This window comes from Chiloscyllium plagiosum, unplaced genomic scaffold (genome assembly GCF_037043375.1).
Source record: "Chiloscyllium plagiosum isolate Xiang-an unplaced genomic scaffold, Cpla_swu_hap1 HiC_scaffold_19, whole genome shotgun sequence".
NCBI classification, from domain to species: Eukaryota; Metazoa; Chordata; class Chondrichthyes; order Orectolobiformes; family Hemiscylliidae; genus Chiloscyllium; species Chiloscyllium plagiosum.
The window spans coordinates 55,886,424-55,912,661 of NW_028270157.1; the positions used below are offsets into that span (position 1 = coordinate 55,886,424).

Consider the following 26,238-nt stretch of genomic DNA (forward strand, 5'->3'; position numbering starts at 1 on the left):
TTACTATGTCCAATCATTTCTCAGCAGTGAATCAAACTGGCTGAGTAGTAGCATCTCAAATGGCAGGGACATAAGAAATGGGAGTGGTTGCAGGAGTATGGCTTTTGAGCTGGCTCCACGCTTTCAGTACAATCTTCTTTGATCTTTGGCTTTAACACCACAAATTTACCTGCTCCTTTGACTCCGTGAGAAGCTGAAGTTTTGAATATATTGAACACAGAGGAAGATAATGATGGTTCTTCCACAACGCTCCATGGGAGGGATTTTGTATCTCAGCACTTTACTCTAAGACTGTGCCTCCATGTTTGAGATTTCCCAGCCAGGTGCAACAATTTCTTTGTGTTTTGCTGTCAAGCCTCTTTAGAATTTTGTATGTTTCACTGAGATTGCTTTTCATTCATCTGAACCTCAGGGAATATAGATCTAACCTGATCAACTTCCCTTTGTGAGATTACCCTTTCATCCAGGAACAAGTCTAGTGAATGTTTGCTCTATTACCGGTAACACAAATATATCTTTTTTTTTAAATCTAGAGACCAAAACTACAAACACTACTCCAGGTATGGTCTCACAAAACCCCAATAAACAATTCTAGGAAAGCATCTTTATTCCTGTATTTTCTGTAAATCCAAACAAACACATATACTGGTTCCCTCTATTTACCCTACCAGCTCCATCCTCAAAAAACATTTAATACTTGATAAACAGAATTTGCCTTTTGCAAAATCATGTTCACTTGATCTGATCAGCCAATTGAGCCACACAACTCACAAAAATGCAGAAACAAAAACAGAAGTTGCTGGAAAAGGTCAGCAGGTCTGGCAGCATAAACTTCCTTCTCATTAAAATAAAAACAACAAATCTAAGGAGTGCTACAGTAAATTAACAAGAGTCTATTTACCGCCACCTTCAAAGTATTCACCTGCCCCATTGTCTGTCTAAGGCTAAGAGTTCCAAAATTGCATAACTCTGTGACAGAAAATAAATTCTCATAATCTCTGTCCTGAAAAGGAAGCACTTAATTTTAAACTGTGCTCCCCAGTTCTGGACTCACCCACAAGAGGAGACATCCTTTCTATGTGTACCTTGTCAAGACCATTCAGAATCTTATATTCCTCAATCCAGTCACTCTTCATTCTTCTTAAGTCCAGTGTAAACAAGCTCAGCCCTTCCAATCTTTCCTCATAAGGCAACCTGATCATTCCCAGTATAAATCTCATAAACCCTCACTGAACAACCTCAAATTATTTCACATTCTTCCTTAAATAAGAAAACTGCAGTATTCAAAATGTAGTCTCACTAATGCTCTAAATAAGTGAAACACAACATCATTACTTTATGTTCAATTCATCTCATAATAAAGTAATCTATTAGTCTCCTTACATACTTACTCTACTTGCACACTAACTTTTTGTTTGCTTCATGAGAACAGCTAGATTCTATTACTATTCTAATTCTATTTGACATTTTTGACAAAACAGCTATCATAAACGTGTTCTTACAGAAAACCTGGACTGCACACACTTATCAAATTACCTACATTAGACAAATCAAACTGAGTTCTTATTGACCAGTGATGTCCAACAAAACTGCCACTTAATGCATGTGGTTCACTGACCACAAACTCATGGTAAATTGAGATGCTGTCAATCTGTACAGTTCAAAAATGCTAAGCTGTTTTAAACCTGCAGTGGTGGATAATGAGTATGGGTGTCATTTGCTAAATGTTTGTTTGTTGTTCCGAGCTCAATTCAGGACATATAATCACCAAATTGGCGTTTGACAGAAGTCACATATTGGTTTAACCATGACTGTGCTTCTTCGAATATAATGCAGTTGTTAAATTTCTAGCGATATGAATACTGATTGTTACAATTAAAATAGTTTATTGTTGGACACAGTTTCTGTTCCAGTTCTCTCTAAAAGATGATATATTCAGATCTACAGGTCTGCTCTCTGAAGTGCAGGGATGGGGCAGTCAGACTTCAGAATTTTCTTGTGGAGTCTAGTAACATACAGGAGGTTAATTAAATAATTGGTTTTATTTAGCAGGTGGCATGTGGACTTTGTAAAACAGTCAAGGTGAACGAGCAATGGAATGGATGGCCCAACTGCCAATGAGGATTGAGAAGTGCAATGGACTAAGAGTTACGAGTGGAACAGGTCATTTGGCCTCTCAAGACTGCCCACCTATTCAACAAAATCACAGCTGGATTATAGCCTCAACTCCACTTTCCTGCCAACCTCGACTGTCACTGCTATAGACGTTACTGCAGATCTGGAGATCCAGAATCAAAACAAAATATGCTAGGGAAACTCAGCACCTGTGGTGAAAGAAACAGAGCTAATATTTCCAAGACCAATAACCACTTCCACTACCTCTGGGAAAGAAAATCCACAAAGCCACAAGCCTCTGAGAGGCATACATTCTCATCTCCAACTTAGATGGGTGACTCCCAATTTTCAAACTGTGTCCTCTAGTTCTAGGAATAGTCACTGGACCTGAAACATTAACTCTGGTTTCTCTCCACAGATGGTGCCAGACCTGCTAAGTTTTTCCAGCAATTTCTGTTTTTGTTCCTCTAGTTCCAGTCTGACCCACAAAGGGATCCTTTCAGCATTCGCCGTGTTGATTCCTGAAGAATCTTTTATGTTTCAAGAAGATTGACTTTCATTCTTCTGAATTCCACAAATACACATTCAACCTTTTCTCAAAGGATAGATTCCCCATTCCAGGAATTAATCTGGGAACCTCCATCAATCGCTTCCATTGCAATTATGTCTGTTCTTAAACAAGGAGATCAAAACTGAATGCTGGAGAGGGTTCAGAAGGGATTTACCAGGAGGTTGTTGGGTATGGAAAGTCTGAGTTATAAAGCAAGGCTGGATAGGCTGGGACATTTTTCACATGTGCATAGGAGGTTGAGCTGATAAAAGTTCATAAAGTAATGAGAAATATAGATATAGTTAACGGTAGTTGTCTTTTTCCTAGGATGGGGGATTTCAATAATGGGGGCACATTTTTAAAGTGAGAGGAGGCATTTAAAAAAAGGCATGGGGGCACATTTTTTACACAGAGGGTGGCTCATGTGTGGAATGAACTTCCTGAGGAAGTGGTGGATGTGGCTACAATTACAACGTTTAAAAGACATTTGGATAATTACATGAACAGGAAAGGTTTGGAGGGATATGGGCCGGTAGCAGGCAGGTGAGTCTAGTTTAGTTTGGGATTATGTTCAGCATGGAGCGAAGGGTCTGTTTTGTGTTATATGACTCTATGACTCTGTGTGATGAAACCAATGCCTGTACAAGTGTAGGTAAAAAAAACCCTTTACTTTTATATTCCATTCCCTCTACAATAAACATTTTGCTTGCCTTCCTAATCACTCATCACTGCACTGGCATACTAACTACTGGTGATTCATGTACCAGGACACTCAGATCCTTCTGTACCACAGAGTTCTGCAATAGGTGTTGTTTCTCAATTTGTTCCGACCAAAGTGAACAAGGAGTGATGTGCCAAACTGAGTCAGTGCAGCAAAATCCAAATCTTGCAGCAAAATCCAAATTTTACCTTCATATAACTGTGGAAATGAGTGACTAAAAGGAATGGACTGCTCTTTGTGTAAAAGAAATGATTAAATGAGGTTGGTCATGAGTTAAACGTCTATTAAATCTTTAGATTCTGTGCTCAGAAATGTTAAGTGAGAGAACATAAGCAAGGCAAGGGTCAGAGCACCGAGGCCAATAGGTAGAGATTAGTCGACTCTTTTCCATCATTCAGGTTTCTCACACATCAACCTAGAAAAAACCATGCAGCTTGTTCATGACCTCTCTAAATAAAATACAGCACTCTGTCAGAAACATAACACTTCAATTAACAGATCTCCAGATCACCATTGTTCGAGAATATACAGCTCGTTTTGATTTAAAATCAGGGTTGCATTCCTGAAAATCACAAGCTACATGAAAAGACTAAGTGAAGTACTGCTTCCCAAAGGAATCAATGTTAAAGCTAGAGTTAGGTTCTGAAGAAGTTTTCTTAGGAAAGAATTCAATGTTATGCCTGTACCCTCTAAGTTGAATTATTTTAGAAAAACTAAATTCCTGCATTGGTAAATAAAATAACTAATAAAATAAAAGTTTCAAGGCACCTGTATTTAAAAAAATGCAATATTTTATTTCTTGTGCCTCATGTAGTGGACCCTCTGGTCATGGAGCCAGGTGAATGCTGGGGCAGGGTCTGTGCTGCAAGGTCATCACTCATCGGGTTGTGGACTGGCTGTGGGATTCTCACTTACTCCAGGCTGCATCATGGCCACTGTCTGGTTTTGTATTTTGTGGGGTCCCTTTCTGCTGGGCTGCTGCCTTCTCTGGGGTCCACCCGGCCCATGGCTCACTTGGGCGGCCCCTCAAGGCTGTCTGCTGATCGAGGCACGTCTTGACTGTTCTCTGGCTTTGTTCTGCCAGCTGGGGTCTGGTGCAGACAGCCCCACTGCTTTGGCTGGCATCTCAGGGCTGGGGAAGGAGGGTGGGTGGGATGGGAGCAGATGGGAGGTATTAGTTTCGGTCCAAAGTCAATGTTACACCATGGGCCAGGGCTGTCAAACTCTGATGTTACCAGTGCTCTGCAAGCCAGTTAACAGAGGGCTGGGGCATTTAGAAGTGGCCAAGAGGGGCAGCTTCATCATTTCCAAGCAGGTCCCAAAGGACGTGGCAGACTCTCATTGGGGGGAGGAGGCGCTACTGGATGGAGGTGGTATCATGCTGAGGGGTAAGCGGAGACTCCGGCAGGTGGACTGGAGTCTGGTGGTTGGTGAGGTCCTGGTGAAGACCTCAGGCACCAGGACAGCTTGGGTAGAGGCTGCAAGCTAGAGACAGGCAGAGTGCATGCTCTATGGGGCCAATCAGATTAGGTAATGTTTATGAACAGTACAGAACATACAAAGTTAAAACAAATCTCACTGAACACAACAAGACGTCCGGTCCTATTACCTCACTAAATACAACAATTTTAAATGTAGACTCCCTATGGGCAGCTGAACTCCTCTGTGCTGATATCCACATTCAACAAACTAATTTACAAGACAAATGACCTTTTGGGTGAGTTGAAGTGCAGCTTTGTTTGATTAAGATTCAAGTCAAAATATTTGCTCTTAATAAACTGTCATGATCTGGGATATGGGCAGAGGTGTGTTGTGGGGGAAATACAGGATGGACATTTGGAAAATAATTCCTGACCTTCACAAAATAGATACTGTCTCCAGAGGAAGATACGAGTGATGTGAAAATGCAAACAGGAATACTGCAGCTGCCACAATCAGAACATCCCTCAATGGAAAATGAGTAATTGCTGTATCCTGAACAACTACAGCAGACATGCTTCACTTTGAAGCTTCACAAACTAAAAAGGACGACTGTAGATGTAAACAGATGACAACTTTTGATTGTGTGTTGTGCCTTGAAACACCAGTGTAGCTACTTGCAAAGCCAATAAGTGCGCTGAGAGGTTATTAAAGGTCTTCAGTCCCTCTGCTGTCTCTTGACTAACTCATATCATACTGCTTTGGTCTATTCTCTTTTCCCTTCGGTGACACAGCAGTGTATCATTTTCAAATTTGAAATCGAGTGTAGAAAATCCTTAATTCTACTCCTGGCGGGAGGTGTTTAACAGCTAGCATGGCGGGAAGAGTCATTTTGTCCCCACCACCTCTCTCAGCTGGTTACTCACCAGACAGGAATATGAATCATTCAGCCTGTGCTCTAACGTTTTTCTCTGCAGCATTTCGAACAGGGCGGAATGATCAAACTTGCAGGGATCAGCAGAGATGAATTCGTCCATTCCATGCTTCTGAGCTCGGTCTGCATCTGCAGAAGAAATGACAATAATGAAATTCTGCATGTGGCGTGTTTAAGTTCAGATTCAGATAAAAACAAAATATATTCCAAAGCAGAATTTTTGTCTGAAAAGTGACCTTTAAGTGGAAGGGTATTTGTTTATATTAATATGTAAAGATAAGAAGCACATAATATGTCACATGCATGGCAGTGATTGAAACTAATTTTTAACTACTGTTGCAAATATTCGAAAACATATTGGTTTTGATTCCACTGTCCTTATATTAATGCTCATCATTACTACAAATTAAATTTAACAGCAACTGCAATCCAGACGTTGCCGTCACCAATACTGTGCGCCTCCACAGGGTGTTGAAGGCCGCAATGATGAAATCTGCGCAGAAATCCCTGTAACGGCGTAAATTTAATGTAATTAACAATAGTTATACACTAAAGATATATTAAAGAAAAACAACTGGCTTCGCAGAATCAGGAATAAATGAGTTTTCAATATCGTAGCAAGTGATAATTATTGTACAACCTCACTTTCTAAAAATAATAAATTTTACAAGTGTGGAATCTCCATTCTCTAATGAAATTAATGCTGCAGATTTTTAAAAAAAATCTTAACTTGTTTTGTTCTCTCGGCTTAGTGTCTGCTTTTTCATGTTTCTCCTTTAATCCCACGTGTTTGCTCCACCATTACGTTTTTCTGTATAATGATGTAAAATTAATTCATACACCCGATTGTGATGGTGGTCTAGTAGTAATGTCACTGGTCTAGTAGACCAGAGTCCTAAGCTAAGCTTCTGGGGACTTCGGATTTGAATTCCAAGATGGTACATTTGAATGTAATCAAATCTGGAATTCAAAGCTAGTTTAACAGCAACAATGTAACAACCGTGCACTGCTGTTATAATTTGATCTGATTTCCAATGAAATCCGACATCTTTAACTGGCCTGGTTTACCTGAGAGTTCAGACTGACATCAATGTGGTTGTCTCCGAACTGACCTCTGACACGATCCCAGTAAGCCACTCAATTCAAGGGATAACAAGTGCTAGCACAGCCAATAATGTTCACATCTCAGGACAACTAGAAATTCTGTGCGTCTCAGTGATAATTTCTGAATCTGACTGATTGAAGAGGATGCCCTGCAGTTTTACCTGATCACAGGCATCTTAAATCTCCTGGAGATGAGAATGCACTGAATAATTCCCAAACTGCAAGCAATTCCTGCTAACGAGCCAAATAATTTATCAGCAATTGTATCCATGTTGGATGGCAAAAGTTATTGTTTCACTGCTCACAGCAAAATTTGAACTATTATCACCTAGATGGGTGGCTTGGATGGAACAGATTATGGGAAAATAAACCTTGCCATGTGGAGGCTATATGAATCACTTCCTCTCTTGGACTACTGAAATCTGCTATTGATTGACTTCGGTCTTATTAGATACAAAATGCCTATTGAAGTACAATACAGACTCTCACCACATTAAATAAGATAAAAGATACTGCAGCAATATGGCAGGTTTTATTGGTCCCATGTACATTGACATGGCATCCAAGAGGGTTTGAGGACCGGTCATTGCTCTGTGGTTGATTCACTTAAGAAGTTAATTGGAATTCTTATTTGCAATTGAATAGTAAATGGGATGTAAATCTTTTGTAGGTAGTCATCACCAAAATCTTTTACTATCCCTAGTTTGTTTGAGTCGATTTAGATGAGTTGCGGACAGTGATCAAATGGATTTCTTTTAGAATTGGTTTGATTTTGTTGTTAGGACTTTATTGTTCAATGCAGACTGTAATAATCCAGATGACATGATTTTGTTTCAATCTTTCTCAACTGCATCACTTCTGTAAGCTGCAAACCCTGCCAAAATCCCATTCACAACTGATGATCTGGAAATAATATAATTCAGGACATCTATTATCCAGATATTAAAATATAAGTTTGGGAGTTAAATTATTGTAAATGGTCTTTGATCCTTTGATTCACATTCAGAATTTCCTATTAACCTACAGTCTTCTAAACCTACTGCCACTTAGATTGACTGTGCCTTCATACACTTCTGTTGATTTTGTGCCTTTTGAAGATACACTTTCAGCGATCCTTTGTCCTGTGACTATTAAAAAAAAAGCAAATCATTGTAATTTCTCCGACTGGAATCATTTCTTTGCCGCAATTCAAGTGTGCCTTAGCTGTCAACCAATGCACATAGGGGAAAGCATTATACACTGCTGCTTAAAAGAGGCAGATTTTCCAAGAAGCTCACTTCTCATTGGTTCTGCTATACCATAACGCAAGTTTTTGATCAGCCTAAAATTGATTTTTCTTGCTCTCAATGCTGACTTGGCTCCTTTTAATTCCAAAGTAGGTCAAATTAAGTTCATTACCTTAAAACGTATAGTCTTTAATGTGTTTGTGCAGCAGCGGCAGGTTTGAGGTCCGAGATAATTGCTTCATGCAAGTGCACTGAACTGCTTCACAAAAATATTCTTCAGAAAGGGAGACAAAAGCTTACAGACAAACCCAGTAACGACAAATCTCATGATAAAATTCATTATTGATCTCTAGGCGTGATGCTAACCTAGTCAGTCATTTTTAGAAATTTAGCCCCAGATCATATTGATCCACGTCAAGTCCAACATTCAGAAATGAGGCAGGATGGAGCCCATACGTAATACAATCTGAAGGATACACAGTGTCACGTGTTTGAAAGGACTGGCAAAATAATCTATCCTACTTAGGAGTATCAAAGAACGAATCAAATCTATGTGACAGATCCTTCAAAGGTGGATGTGGCATATAAAAGTTCCTGACGGCATTAACAGCTGCGTTTAATGGGATTTCAGGTATGATGATAAAAATACAGGCGGTGTTAGACATATTTTACATCTATTTTCAGGCTTAGCAGTTTTGGTGATTTTATCCAAAAAGCAAACAAGGACAGACTGGAAAGAAGGCAGGCAGTTTGACACAATCTGTAACATGCAGAAAATTCTCTTCAGACTGAGCTCCTGAATTTTAAGTATTCATTCAAAATTGGTCTTTCAAGGAAGGCTAATGAGCGGCAGGAAATGGGTAGAACTCAGAATGTTTTTAGCACATGGACCATTTGGTCCAGATTATCCACACTACCTCACTCTCAAAGCAAGTCTGTTCAACATCCCTACCCTTTCCTCATAACCCTGCTAATTTTCCTGATACAGGAATTAATCCAATTTCCTGTTGAAAACCACAACTGAATGCATCTCAGGCAGCATCTTACTGGAACCTACAGCCATTTCTAAGCTGCCAGCCTCTCAAGGGGATATGAGAAGTCAAAACTTTACAATGATTCTTCTTGGCTGTTTGCCACCTTTAGGTTGCTGGCTAGTTATATTGAGGGTGATGTTGTCATTTGAATTTTCCTGAGCATTGTGCTGGCAGGGAGGAGTCCCGCCAACTGCTAATGTGCATTGAAATCTATGAGCAAAATGTTTGATTGACTGAGAAACACTGATAACATTTAGGCTGCCACAGTCACTAGCTAAACTCTATTGTTAAATCATGGTGTAATCAGAGGTCAATTTTCCCTTGTACAATGCTTTTGTCCAGAGAGTGGTAGAAGTGTTACATGGATGGTAGCAGGGCTGACTGTGGGACCAGACTGCTCAGGGTTCAAATCCCACTCCACGACTTGGTGGCCATGGAAGAACACAGACACTGGGTACTGGCATGCATGATGCCTGTACCAGGCTTGGGTGAATGAGAAGAGTTAGTGTAGCAGGAAGCACAACAGACTGTAAAACTGACTGCCAAAAACAAACAAAAAACTCATGGTTGATATGAACAGGCACAGAGACATATGGGTAAAAACAATGACTGCAGATGCTGGAAACCAGATTTTGGATTAGTGGTGCTGGAAGAGCACAGCAGTTCAGGCAGCATTCGAGGAGCAGCAAAATCGATGTTTCAGGCAAAAGCCCTTCATCAGGAATAAAGGATGAGAGCCTGAAGCGTGGAGAGATAAGCTAGAGGAGGGTGGGGGTGGGGAGAAAGTAGCATGGAGTACAATAGGTGAGTGGGGGAAGGGATGAAGGTGATAGGTCAGGGAGGAGGGTTGAGTGGATAGGTGGAAAAGAAGATAGGCAGGTAGGACAAGTCATGGGGACAGTGCTGAGCTGGAAGTTTGGAACTGGGGTGAGGTGGGGGAAGGGGAAATGAGGAAACTGTTGAAGTCCACATTGATGCCCTGGGGTTGAAGTTTTCCGAGGCGGAAGATGAGGCGTTCTTCCTCCAGGCGTCTGGTGGTGAGGGAGCGGCGGTGAAGGAGACCCAGGACCTCCATGTCCTCGGCAGAGCGGGAGGGGGAGTTGAAATGTTGGGCCACAGGGCGGTGTGGCTGATTGGTGCGGGTGTCCGGGAGATGTTCTCTAAAACGCTCTGCTAGGAGGCGCCCAGTCTCCCCATATGATCAACCATTAATGGTGACTTCATGAAATACATCGGTAAAACAGAGAGAGAGAAGACTTGTCTCCGAAGTATTATTTGGGCACAGAAAATATTTTGATGCTTGAACAGGATACCAGAGCCTGCCCATTTTTCTCACCCATACAATTATTTCATTTTCCTCCATGCTGCTGGAGCAGGGAATTCTTTACATCAAACACTAATCAGAGGAAATTCCGTGCTCAGAGCTCCTTCAGGTTTTTGGTGTTGTTTAGTTAGCAGTTAAGAATAGAATTGGATTGCTGAGATGGGGGCTAAGGAAGGAAGTGAGAGAAGCACAGTTTATTTGCTGTCAAGGTTGTAAATGGTACAACACAAAATTAAATCTAAGATTTTCTTGGTTGTGATCATAAATATCGCAAAGCTGGATTCCAGTGTGAACAGATGAGGAATTTTGATTTAATAACTTTAAATGGAGATGAAGGAGATGGTGTACAGTAGTAAATTTAACAGGGAGGGGCAGGGAAGACATGTTTGGGGAGGGAAATAACAAGGATCATGTGAGATAATAGCGTGTTTTCTGGATTGGCTTGATGCACTGTTATTTTCTCCGAAACCACAAATTCCAATTAAGTACCAGAAGTGACCCTGAGTGAAGGACCCACTAGAAATTTCAATCACACATTCAATTCAAACATACCCGAAGGGTAAAATGGGGGTCAAGTTAACTTCACTCTTTCAGCAATGAACCTTGATGCTAAGGATGCACTTTGTATGACACTGTGCTCTGATCACTACAGAGTCACAGAGCTGTACAGCACGGAACCAGATCCTTCGGTCCAACCCGTCCATGCCAACCAAATAGCCCAGCCTAATCTAGCTCCATTTGCCAGCAGCCGGCTCATATCCCTCGAAACCCTTCCTATTCATATACCCAATCAGATGCCTTTTAAATGTTGCAACTGTACCAGCATCCACCACTTCATCTGGCAGCTCATTCCATACACGTACCACCCTTTGCTCGAAAAGGTTGCCCCTTAGGTCTCTTTTATATCTTTCCCCTCTGGCCTTAAACCTATGACCTCTAGTTCTGGACTCCTCTCAACCGAGGAAAAGAACTTGTCTATTTACCCTATCCATGCCCCTCATGATTTTACAAACCTCGTTAAGGTCACCGCTCAGCCTTCAATGTTCCAGGGAAAACAGCGCGAGCCTATTCAACCTCTCCCTATAGCTCAAATCCTCCAACCCTGGTAACATCCTTGTAAATGTTTTCTGAACCCTTTCAAGTTTCACAGCATAATTCCAATAGGAAGGAGACGAGAATTGCACACAATATTCCAAAGGTGGCCTAACCAATGTCCTGTACAGCCACATCATGACCTCTCAACTCCTGTACTCAGTACTCTGACCAATAAAGGAAAGCATACCAAATGCTTTCTTCACTACCCTACCTACCTGCAACTCTGCTCACAAGGAGCTATGAATCTGCATTCCAACGTCTCTTTGTTCAGCAACACTCCCTAGGACCTTACCATTAAGTGTATAAGTACAGCTAAGATTTGAATTACCAAAATGCAGCACCTCACATTTATCAAAATTAAACTCCATCTGTCACTCCTTGGCCCATTGGCCCATCTGATCAAGACCCAGTTGTAATCAGAGGTAACCTTCTTCGCTGTCCACTACACCTCCAATTTTGGTGTCACCTGCAGACTTACTAACTATACCTCTTATGTTGACATTGAAATCATTTACATAAATGACGATAAGTAGTGGAATCAGCACCGATCATTATGGCACTCCACTGATCACAGGCCTTCAGTCTGAATAACAAGTCTCCACCACCACCCTCTGTCTTCTACTTTTGAGCCAGTTCTGTATCCAAATGGCTAGTTCTCCCTGTATTCCATGAGATCGAACCTTGCTAATCAGTCTCCCATGGGGAACCTTGTCGAACGCCCTACTGAAGTCCATATAGATCACATCTACCGCTCTGCCCTCATCATCCTCTTTGTTACTTCTTCAAAAAACTAAATCAAGCTTGTGAGACATTCTTTCCCATGCACAAAACCATGTTGACTATCCCGAATCAGTCCTTGCCTTTCCAAATACATGTACATCCTGTCCCTCAGGATTCCCTCCAACAACTTGCCCACCACCGACATTAGGCTCAGCAGTCTACAGTTCCCTGGCTTGTCCTTACCACCTTTCTTAAATAGTGGCACCATATTAGCCAATCTCCAGTCTCCTGACACCTCACCTGTGACTATCGATGATACAAATATCTGAGCAAGGGTCCCAGCAATCACTTCCTTAGTTTCTCACAGACGTCAAGTGTACATCTGATCAGGTCCTGGGTATTTATCCACTTTTATGCTTTTCAAGACATCCAGAACTTCCTCCTCTGTAATATGGACATTTTACAAGATGTCACCATCTATTTCCCTGCATTCTATATCTTCCATGTCCTTTTCCACAGTAAACATTGCTGCAAAATACTCGTTTAGTATCTCCCCTATCTCTTTGGAATCTCCTCAAGCCTATTTGCCAAAGCTATCTCATGTCCCCTTTTTGACCTCCTGATTTCCCTCTGGCTTTATACTCCTCTAAGGACACACTCGATCTATCCTGTCTATACCTCACATATGCTTTCTTCTTTTTCTTAACCAAACCCTCACTTTCTTAGTCATCCAGCATTCCCTATACCTACCAACCTTTTCTTTTACCCTAACAGGAATATACTGTCTCTGGACTCTTGTTATCTCATTTCTGAAGGTTTCCTATTTTCCAGCCATCCCTTTACCTGTGAAGATCTGGGCCCATTCAGTTTTTGAATATTCTTGCCTAATACCGTCAAAATTGGCCTTTTCCAATTTAGAACTTTAACTTTTAGATCTGGTATTTCCTTTTCCAACACTATTTTAAAACTAATAGAATTATGGTCGCTGGCCCCAAAGTGCTCCCCCACTGACACCTCAGTCACCTGACCTGCCTTATTTCCCAAGAGTAGATCAGGTTTTGCACCTTCTCCAGTAGGTACATCCACATCCTGAACCAGAAACTTTTCTTGTACACATTTAACAAATTCCACTCCACCTAAACCCTTAACACTATGGCAGTCCCAGTCTATGTTTGGAAAGTTAAAATCCCCTACCATAACCACCCTATTATTCTTACAGATAACTGAGATCTCCTTACAAATTTGTTTCTCAATTTCCCTCTGACTATTAGGGGGTCTATAATACAATTCCAATAAGGTGATCATCCCTTTCGTATTTCTCAGTTCGACCCAAATAACTTCCCTTGATGTATTTCTGGGAATATCCTCCCTCAGTACAGCTGTAATGTTATCCCTTATCAAAGATGCCACTCTCCCTCCTCTCTTGCCCTCCTTTCTGTCCTTACTGTAATATTTGTATCCTGAACATTAAGCTGCCAGTTCTGCCCATCCCTGAGCCACATTTCTGTAATTGCCATGATACCCCAGTCCCACGTTCCTAACCATGCCCTGAGATCATCTGCCTTCCCTGTTAGGTCTCTTGCATTGAAACAAATGCAGTTTAATTTATCAGTTCTACCTTGTTCTCTGCTTTGTCCCTGCCTGCCCTGACTGTTGGACTTGCTTCTTTTCTTAACTGTACCAATCTCAGACTGATCTCTTTCCTCACTATCTCCCTGTGAAGTCATCTCTGATGGCAATTGGTCTCACTGTCTGTTACGTGCTTGTACTTACGATTCTGTTTGTATATCTGTATCTTGGCTTGCAGGTGGTGATAAATGGAAAGGATAATACTTCCCAGCTGGAGTCAGCTGAAGTGTGCATGACCCTGAACTAAATCCAGAGCTGGTATGCCATTACCAATTCACCTTGTATTTACACATGGACAGTTATGCATGGAGAGTCCTTGATGCAGATTCAGCTCCCACAGAGCCATCTCTCAGAGTGAACAAGATGTCTGGCAGTCCTGTTATTATATGTCAGTCAGGACTCCCTGACAGGACCAGATTAACAGCCGCAATCATATCCTAGGAGGTCAACCCGGCTGACCGCATTACAATCACCATGTTCCTCCCCCACAGTCCGCGGATGCAGGCCATTGTTTTCTGTAGCCCCTCCCGGTGTGTTTCACCACTGGATCAGGTTCCTCTAACTCTGTCTTTGATACGGACAGCTTGTAACGCACAGTAACTCACCTCTTGCGCCATGAGTGTCTCAGAAGAAATTTGTTCACTTGTTCAGGTAGAAAAGACGTCGAGGTGGCAAAGTTTGCCATGTCCATCTCAGATTCTGAGTTATCATCAGCACTTGATCGAGACGAGAACCCTTGGATTCTGGAACAGTCAGAAAGGCTGTCGAGGAGCCGGGCATGTTTTCTCCCAAGCTGTTTTTGAGTTTGCAGCCTTCATATGGTCCACGTGCTTGTTCAGAACTGTCGCACCTACCTGAACGCTATACGTCACCAGTCCTGATCTTGCACTGACCATGCCCCTTACTCATGCAGGGCCATCTCATCGGTTCCTCCACCAAAACTTTGTCCCCTGAAGTAGACTGTCTCTCCCAATTAGTGGAGTCATTTGTCCAGCATTGGCATTCCTAATGCCATTTCACCTCTTCCCACCTCCCCCCGCCCACCACTCCCCCATACCCAGATCTGGGAAGATAAGATTTAACCTTCTCCCCATTAGCAACTCTGCTGGAGCTATTCTTGTAGTTGCATGAGAGGTGGGTCCTGTAATCAAATAGGAACCGGGACAGTTTGGTATCTAGTGAAGTTGTCAACTTTTTCTTTAAGCCTGCCTTCAAAGTTTGGACTGCCCTTTCTGCCAGGCCATTGGCTGGTGGATGGTATGGAGCTGACCTTATATGTCGAATACTATTCAACTTCAGGACATATTCAAATTCCCAGCTAGTAAACGATGGCCTGTTATCTGTGACCAACACACCCAGGTGTCTGTGTATTGCAAAAGATGCACGCAGCTTTTTTATTGTCAATCTATTGATATTGTCAGCGTAACTGGAAGTGTCCAGAAAATTTAAAACCATTACAGATACTTCCAGTGGCTGTAGCACTGATGGTACATCTGCCAGCAGGAGGTAGCTCAATGCATCCGCATTTGCTACTGTACCTTGCAGACAGCATTCTAACCTGTAATTACACACACTTAGTACTCCAGGCAAAAGTGAGGATTGCAGATTCTGGAGATTAGAGTCGAGAGGGGATGAAGGGCTGATCAGGATGAGTTTCTGATGAAGGGCTTTTGCCCATAACATTGACACTACTGCTCCTCAGATGCTGCCTGACCTGCTGTGCTTTTCCAGCACCACACTCTTGACACTTACTACTACTGCCCTCCACTGAATTCTACCTGAACTGATGGGTGACAATGCCTTGTCCTCTTCAAGTAGACCTGGCAGGGGATTGTGGTCCATTATTATTACAAATTTGCATCTGTAAATGCACAGACCCAAAATATGATCACCAAACTATCCTTCACTATCCACGCGAATTTACACTCTGCATTAGTAAAGATCCTGAATGCACTTACTACTGGGCGTTCATCTCCATTGATTCACCTATGACCTAATACTACCCCCAAGCCATACAGGGAAGTGTCACATGTCAATAATCAAACATGCTAGATCTCACTGGGTATCATACTGTGGCAACACCTCAGAGAATGATTGCTATTTCTTCACTTCCCTGAAGGCTGTGGTGTGGTTGTGCAACCACTTCCAAAGCTCACACTTTTTAGGAGTTGGTGCAGAGGTACCAGGATGGACGCCAGGGTTTAGCGTCACAGTCATAGAGATGTACAATATGGAAACAGATCCGTTGGTCCAACCCATCCATGCCGACCAGATATCCCAACCCAATCTAGTCCCACCTGCCAGCACCTGGCCCATATCCCTCCAAACCCTTCCTATTCACATACCCATCCAGATGCCTCTTAAATGTTGCAATTGTACCAGCCTCCACCACTTTCTCTGGCAGCTCATTCCATACATGTACCACCCTCTGTGTGAACAAGTTGCCCCTTAGATCGCTTTTATATCTTTCCCCTCTCACCCTAAACCTATGCCCTCTCGTTCTAGACTCCCTGAGGCCAGGGGAAGGACTTTGTCTATTTATCCTATCTATATCCCTCATAATTTTGTAAACCTCGATAATGTCACCCCTCAACCTCCGACGCTCCAGGGAAAACAGCCCCAGCCTGTTCAGCCTCTCCCCATAGCTCAAATCCTCCAACCCTGGCAACATCCTTGTCAATCATTTCTGAACCCTTTCAAGTTTCACAATATCTTTCCCATAAGAAGGAGACCAGAATTGCATGCAATATTCCAACAGTGGCCTAACCAATGTCCTGTACAGCCGCAACATGACCTCCCAACTCCTGTACTCGATACTCTGATCAATAAAAGAAAACATACCAAACACCTTCTTCACTATCCTATCTATCTGCAACTCCACTTTCAAGGAGCTATGAACCTGCACTCCAAGGTCTCTTTGTTCAGCAACACTCCCTAGGCCCTTACCATTAAGTGTATAAGTCCTGCTAAGATTTGCTTTCCCAAAATGCAGCACCTCGCATTTATCCGAATTCAGCTCCATCTGCCACTTCTCAGCGCATTGGCCCATCTGGTCAAGATCCTGTAGTCATCTGAGGTAACCTTCTTTGCTGTCCACAACACCTCCAATTTTGGTGTCATCTGCAAACTTACTAATTGTACCTCTTATGCTCACATCTAAATCATTTATGTAAATGACAAAAAGTAGTGGACCCAGCACCGATCCTTGTGGCACTCCATTGGTCACAGGCCTTCAGTGAAAAACAACCCACCACCACCACCCTCTGTCTTCTACCTTTGAGCCTGTTCTGTATCCAAATGGCTAGTTCTCCCTGTATTCCGTAGATCTATCTTGTTAACCAGTCTCCCATGGGGAGCCTTGTTGAACTTGTGCAAACTTCCCGTAATAATTCACCAGGCCAACGAAATATCTAAGCTCTGGTGTACTTCTGATCAATCTCCCTTCATCTTCCAATGGGTGTAACCTGGTCTTGCCAACTCTGTCGTCCAAGAACGTCACTTGGAGCACCTGAAATCACATTTGTTTCTAGTAAGGTGTACGCCCACCTTGGAGAAATGTACTATGTCCAAATCCTCTCATTGCTCCTTATTGGTCTTCTCTGTTGTTATCATGTCATCTAGAATCCCTACAGTATGGAAGCAGGCCCTTTGGTCCATCGGGTTCACACCGACCCTCTAAAGAGTTTACAAACCCTTATGGGTATTAACTGTAGCATACTTTTAGGAATCCTAATCTACTGCAATTGCAAGTAGAATAGAAGCTCTACAGTGTGAAAACAGGCCAATTGGCCCAGCAAGTACACACTGACCCTCCAATAGTAATCCTCCCAGACCCATTCCCCTACCCTATTACTCTACATTTACTCCTGACTCATGCACCTACCCGACATATCCATGAACACGATGGGCAATTCAGCATAGCCAATTCACCTAACCTGCACATCTTTGGATTGTGGGAGAAAACTGATGCAGACACAAGTAAGATGTGCAAACTCCATACAGACACTCGCCCGAGGCTGGAATCGAACCCGGTCCCTAGCGCTGTGAGGCAGCATTGCTAACCACTGAGCCACTGTGACACCATACATGGCTCATTTCCAGCTTCATGATAGCCACTCTGCCAGTTTTGCATATAAATCCTCCATGTGAAGGGCTTGAGTATTTATCCAGCTGCAAAAATCAGTTTACTGTTTGTTTAAAATCCCTACAAAAGCGAACCGATGCGTTGGGCTTCACACTTGGTACAACCCGTGCTGCCCGTTCTGCAAACTGGACTGATTGATGATTCCTTAGTTTTTCAGCCTTTTGATTTCTGCCTCTAGTTTTGCCCATAAGACAAATAGCACTGGGTGCACTTTGCACAATTGTGGAATTGCTTCCTGGTAAACACGCAGGTTGGTAGTCCCTAGACCTTCCTGAAAAACCTTCGGGTATTTAATTTGGATTTCACTCAGGCGGCTGTTTTCTAATTGAGAAATATTGAACCAATCTAGGTAAATCTTTCTCAACCAATTTTGTCCCATCAAGCTTGGGCCCAAATCTTTTAATCCAATCAGGTGGTAACTGAACCTGCTGCTTCTCATAAGAAACTGGAACCGACATTGTACCCTTAATCGGAAAGGTTTAACAGTATAGGTTTGCAGTCTAGCCAAGGTCATGCACAAACTTAAGGGTTGGAGTCCAAAGTGAATTTCTGCGATCACCGAATCAGTGTCAACCTCCATGAGAACTGAGTGACCATTTAGTGAAACATTTATTTTGATTGGTTCTGATTTGGATGTTGCTAAGCAATTTAACTGTGCCAAACGAGATGTATGTGGACCTTCCAGGGTGTACACTCTCCTGGATACCGGCCTATGAGTTCTCTTACTCAATTTCAGTCCAGTGAGACTTTCAAGTCTGCATACCGGCAACAACTACAATGGCTTGCTGGACTGGATCCTCAAGATAATTTTGATCATTGGGTTGAGGTTTGACTTTGTTTTGAGGTTTTGCTGTGGGCTGACCTAGAGTCCCTCTGTTCAGGATATGTCCTGAGTAAGACTATGCAATTGCCTTCACTCAGGAAATACTCTCCAGGCTCAGTCTGACTGGTAAGGATGCTCACTTCCATCGGAATACCCTGCAACTCATAGGCTCCACTTGTCACATTTTCCAATGACAAAGACAATTGTAGTGCCTGTTTGAAGACCAGTTGGGCTTCACCTAGTCGGCGCTTTTGCATGATTACATCATTAATCCCAGATACCAAACAACCTCTCAGCATCTCGATAAGGATTAAGTCAAAGTCGCATGACTCTGCCAGTCCTCTTAGCCTCGGCAAAAATCCTGATATGGATTCCCCTGGTTCACGAATTGCTGAGAAAAACCGATAACGTCTCAGAATTAGAAGCGGCTTGGGGTCGTATTATTCCTTAACTAAATCTGACAACTCTGGAAGGGTTTTAGTGTCTGGTGCCTCAGGAAAAGTTAGACTCCTCATGACTGAAAAAGCTGCAGGTTCACAAGTTGTCAGGAGAATTACTCATTGCTTCTCATGTAACCCACTGTCATTTACCTGGAAAACATTACACGTTGTTTCCAAATACTGGGTCCAGTCTTCAATGGAGGATTGAACGAGTCAAGTTTCTCATAATGGTATCATGCCAGAAATGCTTACTCCACTAAAGACGACTGTTGCGGGTAAATGTGGAATCATAAAGTTGTACAACCTGGAAAGAGACCCTTTGCTCCAACTCCATGCCAACCATATATTTTAATTTAGCCTAAATAAAGTGGTGGCACAGTGGCTCGGTGGTTAGCACCGCTGCCTCACAGTGCGAGGGTTTGATTCCAGCTTTGGGTAACTATTGGTGTGGAGTTTGTACATTCCCCCCATGCCTATGTGGGTTTCCTCCGGGTGCTCCAGTTTCCTCCCACAGTCCAAAGATGTGCAGGTTAGGTGAATTGGCTATGCTAAATTGCCCATAGTGTCCAGGGATGTGCAGGTTAATTAGTCAGGGGTAATGTAGAGTAATAGGCTAGACGAGTGGGCTTGGGCGAGATAGACTTTGGAGGGTTAGTGTAGATTTGTTGGGCCAAATGGCCTGTTTCCAGAGTGTGGGGATTCTATGAATCTAGTCCCATTTGCCAGCATTGGCCCATCTTCCTCTAAACCCTTTCCATTCATTTACCCATCCAGATGTCTTTTAAATGTTGCAATTGTACCTGCCTTCACCACTTCCTCTAGCAGCTCATTTCATACACACACTACCCTGTGTGTGAAAAAGTTGCCCCTCAGGTCCCTTTTAAATCTTTACCCTCTCACCTTAAACCTATGCCATCGAGTTTTTAACTCCTCTGCTCTGGGAAAAGACCTAGTCTATTTACCCTATCCATGCCCCTCATGATTTTATAAACTTCTATTATGTCACCCCTCAGCCTCCAATACTCTAGGGAAAACAGCCCCAACCTGTATAGCCTTCTCCTGTAGCTCAAACTCTCCAACCATGGCAACATTCTTGTAAATGTTTTCTGAGCCCTTTTCAAGTTTCACAATATCTTTTCTATAGCAGGGAGATAAGAATGCAGTCTACCATGCAGAACCTTTATGAATACCTCACTGAAGTCTCACACCTGCTGTTGTGTCTTCATTAATCCTCTGGTATTTCTTCAAAAAACTCAATTAAGTTTGTGACACACTATTTCGCATGCAAAAAGTCATGTTGACTATCCCTAACCAGTCCTTGCCTTTCCAAATACATGTAAATCCTAAGCCTCCTAATCCCCCCCCCAACAACTTATCCACCACCGATGTCAGGCTCACTGGTCCATAGTTCCCTGGCTTTTCCTTACCAACTTTCTTAAATAATGGCACCATGTTCATTAACCTTCAGTCTTCTTCCACCTCACCCATGGCTATTGATGATATGAATATTGCAACAAGAGGCCCACCAATCACTTCCCTAACTTCTCACAAAGTTCTAGGATACATGTGAGCAGGTCCTATGGATTTATCCACCTTTATGTGGTTTAAAACATCCAGCACCTCCTCCTCTGTAATATGGACATTTTTCAAGAAATCACTATTTCTTCAAGTTCTCTAGCTTCCATATCCTTCTCCACAGTATACACTGATGCAAAATATTCACTTAGTATCTTAGCCATCTCCTGGTTCCACACAGAGACAACTTTATTGATCTTTAAGGGGCCCTATTCACTCCCTGCTGATTCTTTTGTCCTTAATGTATTTGTAGAATATCTTTGGATTCTCTATAACCCTATTTGCCAAAGCTTTCTTATGTCCCCTTTTTTGCCCTCCTGATTTCCCTTTTGAGCATATTCCTACTACCCTTATACTCCTCGAGGGATTCACTTGATCCAGGCCATCTACACCTGACATATGCCCCCTCCTTTTTCTTTACCAGCACCTCAATTTCTCTAGTCATCCAGCATTCCCTACACCCACCAACCTTGCCGTTCTCACAAATGGTTACATAATACCTGTAGACTCTCATTATTTCTTCAGGAACATGCTTTTCTTTCGTCATCTCCGAGGCAGCTAGTATACCGTCATCAAGTCATACTTTACTTACATGCGGAGAATCCTTGACACTGATCCAGCTTCCTCAGTTACAGCTCTCAGAATGAACAGGATGTCTGGCATTCCTGTTCAGCCAGGGGTCCCTGATAGGACCAGACTAACAGTCCCAGTCAGGGGACTCAAATTCTATGTGGTCCATCTGGCTGATCTCATTACAATCACTACTACCCTAAATCAAACAGAAGGCTAGAAAAAATCTGGTAGAAAGTGTCTTCTGCTGAATATATGTAACGACGTGGTAAACATATTTGCAATAATATCCTCTGTTCACGACTTTAATTGAAGAATACTGACCGAAATTCTAAAAGAGAACTTACAATTTCTTTACAAACATGTTTCTGTCACTGCATTTAATGATCTGAGGATTTCCCACTTCTAAAATGTCTTCGGTAAAACATGAGACACTTGTTTATGAATTAAAAATTGAAGAAGAGAGTAGAGTATCACATTACTAATCAAGTTTCATCTGTGAATTTGCAGATAAATGGAATGGGGATGGGCAGCTGAGTCAATAACTGATCAGGAGGTGGAGAATTACAATTTACAGCTCACTCACTTTATCACTTGTGCATTATAAATCTCTGCAAAATCAGGTCTGCTAATTAGGTAAAGTGAATTCTGTCCCAGTGGCTAAACCAGCCCTGTGTCAGTGAAGATTGTGATGCATTAAATTTTTTATCCCACAATTTCTTCGAGACATCATTGCAGCAATTCCTCAAGAATGTCAGCGCTGTAATCCTGCTACAGAACAACTGAGACCCACAAAACCTAACTGGGACATTACAGTGACTTATCAAGTATCTCAGTAATTTACAAAAGACCTGGGATTTTTCTTCGAGTTTCCCTAATTACAGAGCATCAAGAGATTACATTCCTGTTGTGTTGCAACTGGCTCGTCAGAGTTTCTGCTTTGTTTCCTTTGAGTCTTATATCAATGCATGAATAACAGGGTATGTAATATTTCAGCAATTGAACAATGAGGAGAGATAGCAGGTGCCACAGAACCACCTGTGAAATCTGTCCAGGAGATGCTTCTAAATATAGTTTTGCACCAGTGAAAGGGTTAAGAACAAAGTTGACAGTTCCTCTACAGAATACAAACTCAAAACTGCAGGTTCATACCTACAGTTGTCACTTTGACAAATGCTTATCATTTGTAATATAAACACTTCACTTTAATGCTCAAAGTTAACTAAACAGTGAGTTAAAAAAAAACATTAAATTTTAATCCTCAGCATTGAGGCTACATCACGGGTCACTGGAAGTCAATAGAAAATCTAAACACACAGTTTTAAGTTTTCACCAAAAACTTGGGATATGAACGGAAACTGTCACTATTGGATCAGGTTGAAGTAAGTTCCTTTAAATCGGTGTAACAATTGGCCTAGTGACACCAGAGAGCACTGGCTATATACTATTTGACTGGACCACAGTCTCAAAGGCTTACAAATTTTCAAGTATCTATCCAATTTCCTATTGAAAATTCTAACTGAATGAGCACCCATTGCTCCTTCAAGCACTGAAGATTATACAGTTCATGAATTTAAAAAGAAAATCCTCAGCTTTCTCTTGGATCTTTTGCCAATTATTTTAAATCTTTACCCTCTGCATCTTGATCCTCCATGCAGTGCAAACATTTTCTCCCTATTTATTGTATTAAGTCCCTCTATAATTTTTGACATTAGTGTATTTTCCCTATACCTTCTCTGCACTAGAACAGTCACAGCTTTATGTCTGCATGTACTTTAAGGCCCTCATCCCTGGTGCCATTTCAATAAATCTTACTATTCCCACTGTCCAGACATCCGTCCTGAGGTGTAGCGCAGAATCAGGCACAATACCTCCAGTTAGATACACTAGAAAATTAATCAGATTGAAGAAAGTTTTTCAGCTCGGTTATGCACTTCTTTCATGTAATAAGTGAAATGATCAATAAGTGAACCTCTTGGTCAACAGCAAATTCTTTCATGGAACCTTTGGGATCCACAAGACTTCCAAAACGTATGAACGTATTCGAAAAAGCCTTTGTTATTCCAGCAATTCCTCTGGGTCGATTTCCCTACCTCCTTCACATTGTGCTCCTTTTTCAGTTGAGGCTATGAATTTACTAAGCAAACTTCACCTGGCATGACCTTAATTGATTCCTGCTACAGGATTGTACATTAAAAAGTATATCAGTGTTGGATTCTTCACCCAGGGTCAAGTCTTTGACTGCTGTAGCATCAAAATGGCAATTGTTTTGGTCTCAAGTTCACTCAGTTGCATTTTCCTTCATTTTTCAAGAAATTAAAATGACAAACTTGAGGCTATTAATTAATATCCCTGGAAGGATCATTCTTTCCAGGCTGCAATTAAAATGAAGTGTTAACTAATCCAAGAATGAGAATTTGAATATTTCACCAAAAAAACTGCAAGGCAATTAAAACATTAAGTTAAACAAAGCTTTCAAACTGATACATAAATACTGCTGTTGTTTTTTTATGCATTGCAAGTAAATTCACTACCAAGGGGATAGATTTCAAACAAGGTCTTTTGCACGAGCAAACTATAAGCACAAATGAGACAAGGCAGAAGGCCACAGCACGTAGACATGTGAAAGAGCAGGTTTCTGCTGCATGCAGTGTTTAAAGGACAATGGTAAAGCAAGATGCTAATACAAGCCTCTAATGACAGTTCACACAGCCCACTCAAGAGGAACAGAGACAGTTGCCAACACACACCTAGCACTTACCCTTGATTCCGGCTACATGTTAGCAAAGCAAGGAGAATAAAGCATATTGAGGTGAACCAAATTGACAATAGAAAAATATAGGGCTGTGCCGGTCAACAGTCTGATGCGGCCAATTAAAAGTCTTTGACATCAGGCTGAAGTGTTTCACGGAGCATTCCAGCATGACCTTGGACAGTGGTGGTTACAATAAAGGACCAGCTGTATATTGCAATCAGCTGCACATTGCAATAGGTGCTATGACGCCATTAATTTTTAAAAAATATATTCAATCTTGGGAAGTCAGTATTGTCGACAAAGCCAGCATTTATTATCCCTCACTACTTGACATTGAGAAGGTGGTGGTAAGATGCCTTCTTGAACCATTGCAGTCCATTTGGTTCAGGTACACCAATGGTGCAGATTGTTCAGGAAAAATTAACTGTAGGGATAAGATTTTGCTCAAGGCAAATTTGTTATAGTTGACAATGTGGCACCAGTGCAACAGTATTTTGTTCATGTGGGCTCTTTCTTGGCTCACTCAACAAGTAAGCCTGCCCACACTAACCAATTGAGTAGCACTGCCCCTTTAAAGAGTAACAGACAGAAAAAGAGACACAAACAATTATTGAGTTTGTCACTGAGCCACTGATGACAAGTGGAATAATATACCACACACACATACACGCATACAAACACATACCATCTTATCAAATGGCAGATCAGGCTTGAGGGACTGAATGGCTTACCCCTCCTAAGTCAAATGATGGACAAATTCTCTCACACACACACACACACCACCCACACCTTGCATCAGATGTTACAAATTTATTCCATAGAAAAATGCCATTACCAGATTGATTCAAGCAGTTTCAAATGTTTTATAATTTATAAAAGTCTTCGCTTAAATAAACGAATGTAAAGGAATTAGAACACATTTGGTGTGACATTATTGCCCAAGAATAGTAGCTTCATGGCTGCAGATGGCATCCTTTTTAGAAGTCAATATGTTGTAGGACACAATTAACTGGCTCAGTAACAGAATAATCAATTCATTCTGCAGCAACCTGCTGGATTAAAAGTAAATTCCAAACTTGACTGTTCAACAAACATATTGAGAATTCATGCACGATCCTAAAACTGGAGGAGACGAAACATAGACATATTTTAAAAAATTAAACACAATATATTTACTTACAAAAAACTGAAAAAAAGATGCAAACGACAAACTGTTACAACAGCGCAACTTAGAATATTTGTGTGGAAATATTGTACTTTTCTATTCAGGGAGGCATTTTCCTGAAAATCGTAAGTAAAACTCACTACCCGACCATTGCTGAGGGTTGGACTATTTGACCAAGATCCCAAAAGTAAGTGGCCCAGGGGACAGCCTGAAAAAGTGCTCAACTAATTTAAGTATTTGGATTGGTGTCAGGCAACCCAAAACATCATTTCACTGTTTCGGGATTCAACCAGACAGCATGTGGGAATTACATGCTTCCCAACTTCAGTTGACAATCCAGTTAAAGATCCAGTTAAAGCCCAAAGATATGTCCTATTTTGCTTTGTGGGCCAGGAGGATTAGGAAGCCTCGCAATATTATGGTGGCCAGCAGACGAAGGGACAGAAATTGTGGGCCCAGGTGCTATTTCTGGCCCAGGCCCCCATGTCCCAACCTGAGCACAACAGTCCCCAAAACCTCAGGCCACAGTTATCGAGCCCTGATGCTCCCCTTGCTTGGCCTCAGCGCTGGTGGTAGCTAGCAGTCCTGTTCATAGTTCGTTGTAAACCTTGTTACTTCACAGAAACCTAAAAAAGTGCATGTAAACAACCCACAAGTTAACCACTTCAACTTACCGCTTATGTGGTCCCTGAAAACAAAAATTACAAGCACACTGCCTAATTAAACAAATTGCCACTACAGCACACAAAAGAGAGTCCATTGGTTCTCAGCACTCATCTTCAACCTGTAGCTCACCAGCTCTGTGTTAATGAACCTACCACCAAAGCAAACTAGGATTTTTATCAGCAGCATGTTGCAGCTTTATAAGTCTTTTGTTAGGTCACAGAGTATTGCA

The 26,238-nt window shown here is 41.9% G+C and overlaps 1 protein-coding gene across 13 annotated transcripts in view; it reads right to left on the minus strand.

The window, feature by feature from the left end:
* Positions 1-26,238, minus strand: part of cadps2 (Ca++-dependent secretion activator 2) — a 718,900-nt gene that overhangs the window by 242,437 nt on the left and 450,225 nt on the right. For all 13 annotated transcript variants that reach the window (XM_087997417.1, XM_087997409.1, XM_087997412.1 and 10 more), the window contains exon 12: positions 5,732-5,868. In XM_087997417.1, the coding sequence (XP_087853543.1) occupies positions 5,732-5,868 (137 nt within the window). The remainder of the gene's footprint in view (positions 1-5,731; positions 5,869-26,238) is intronic.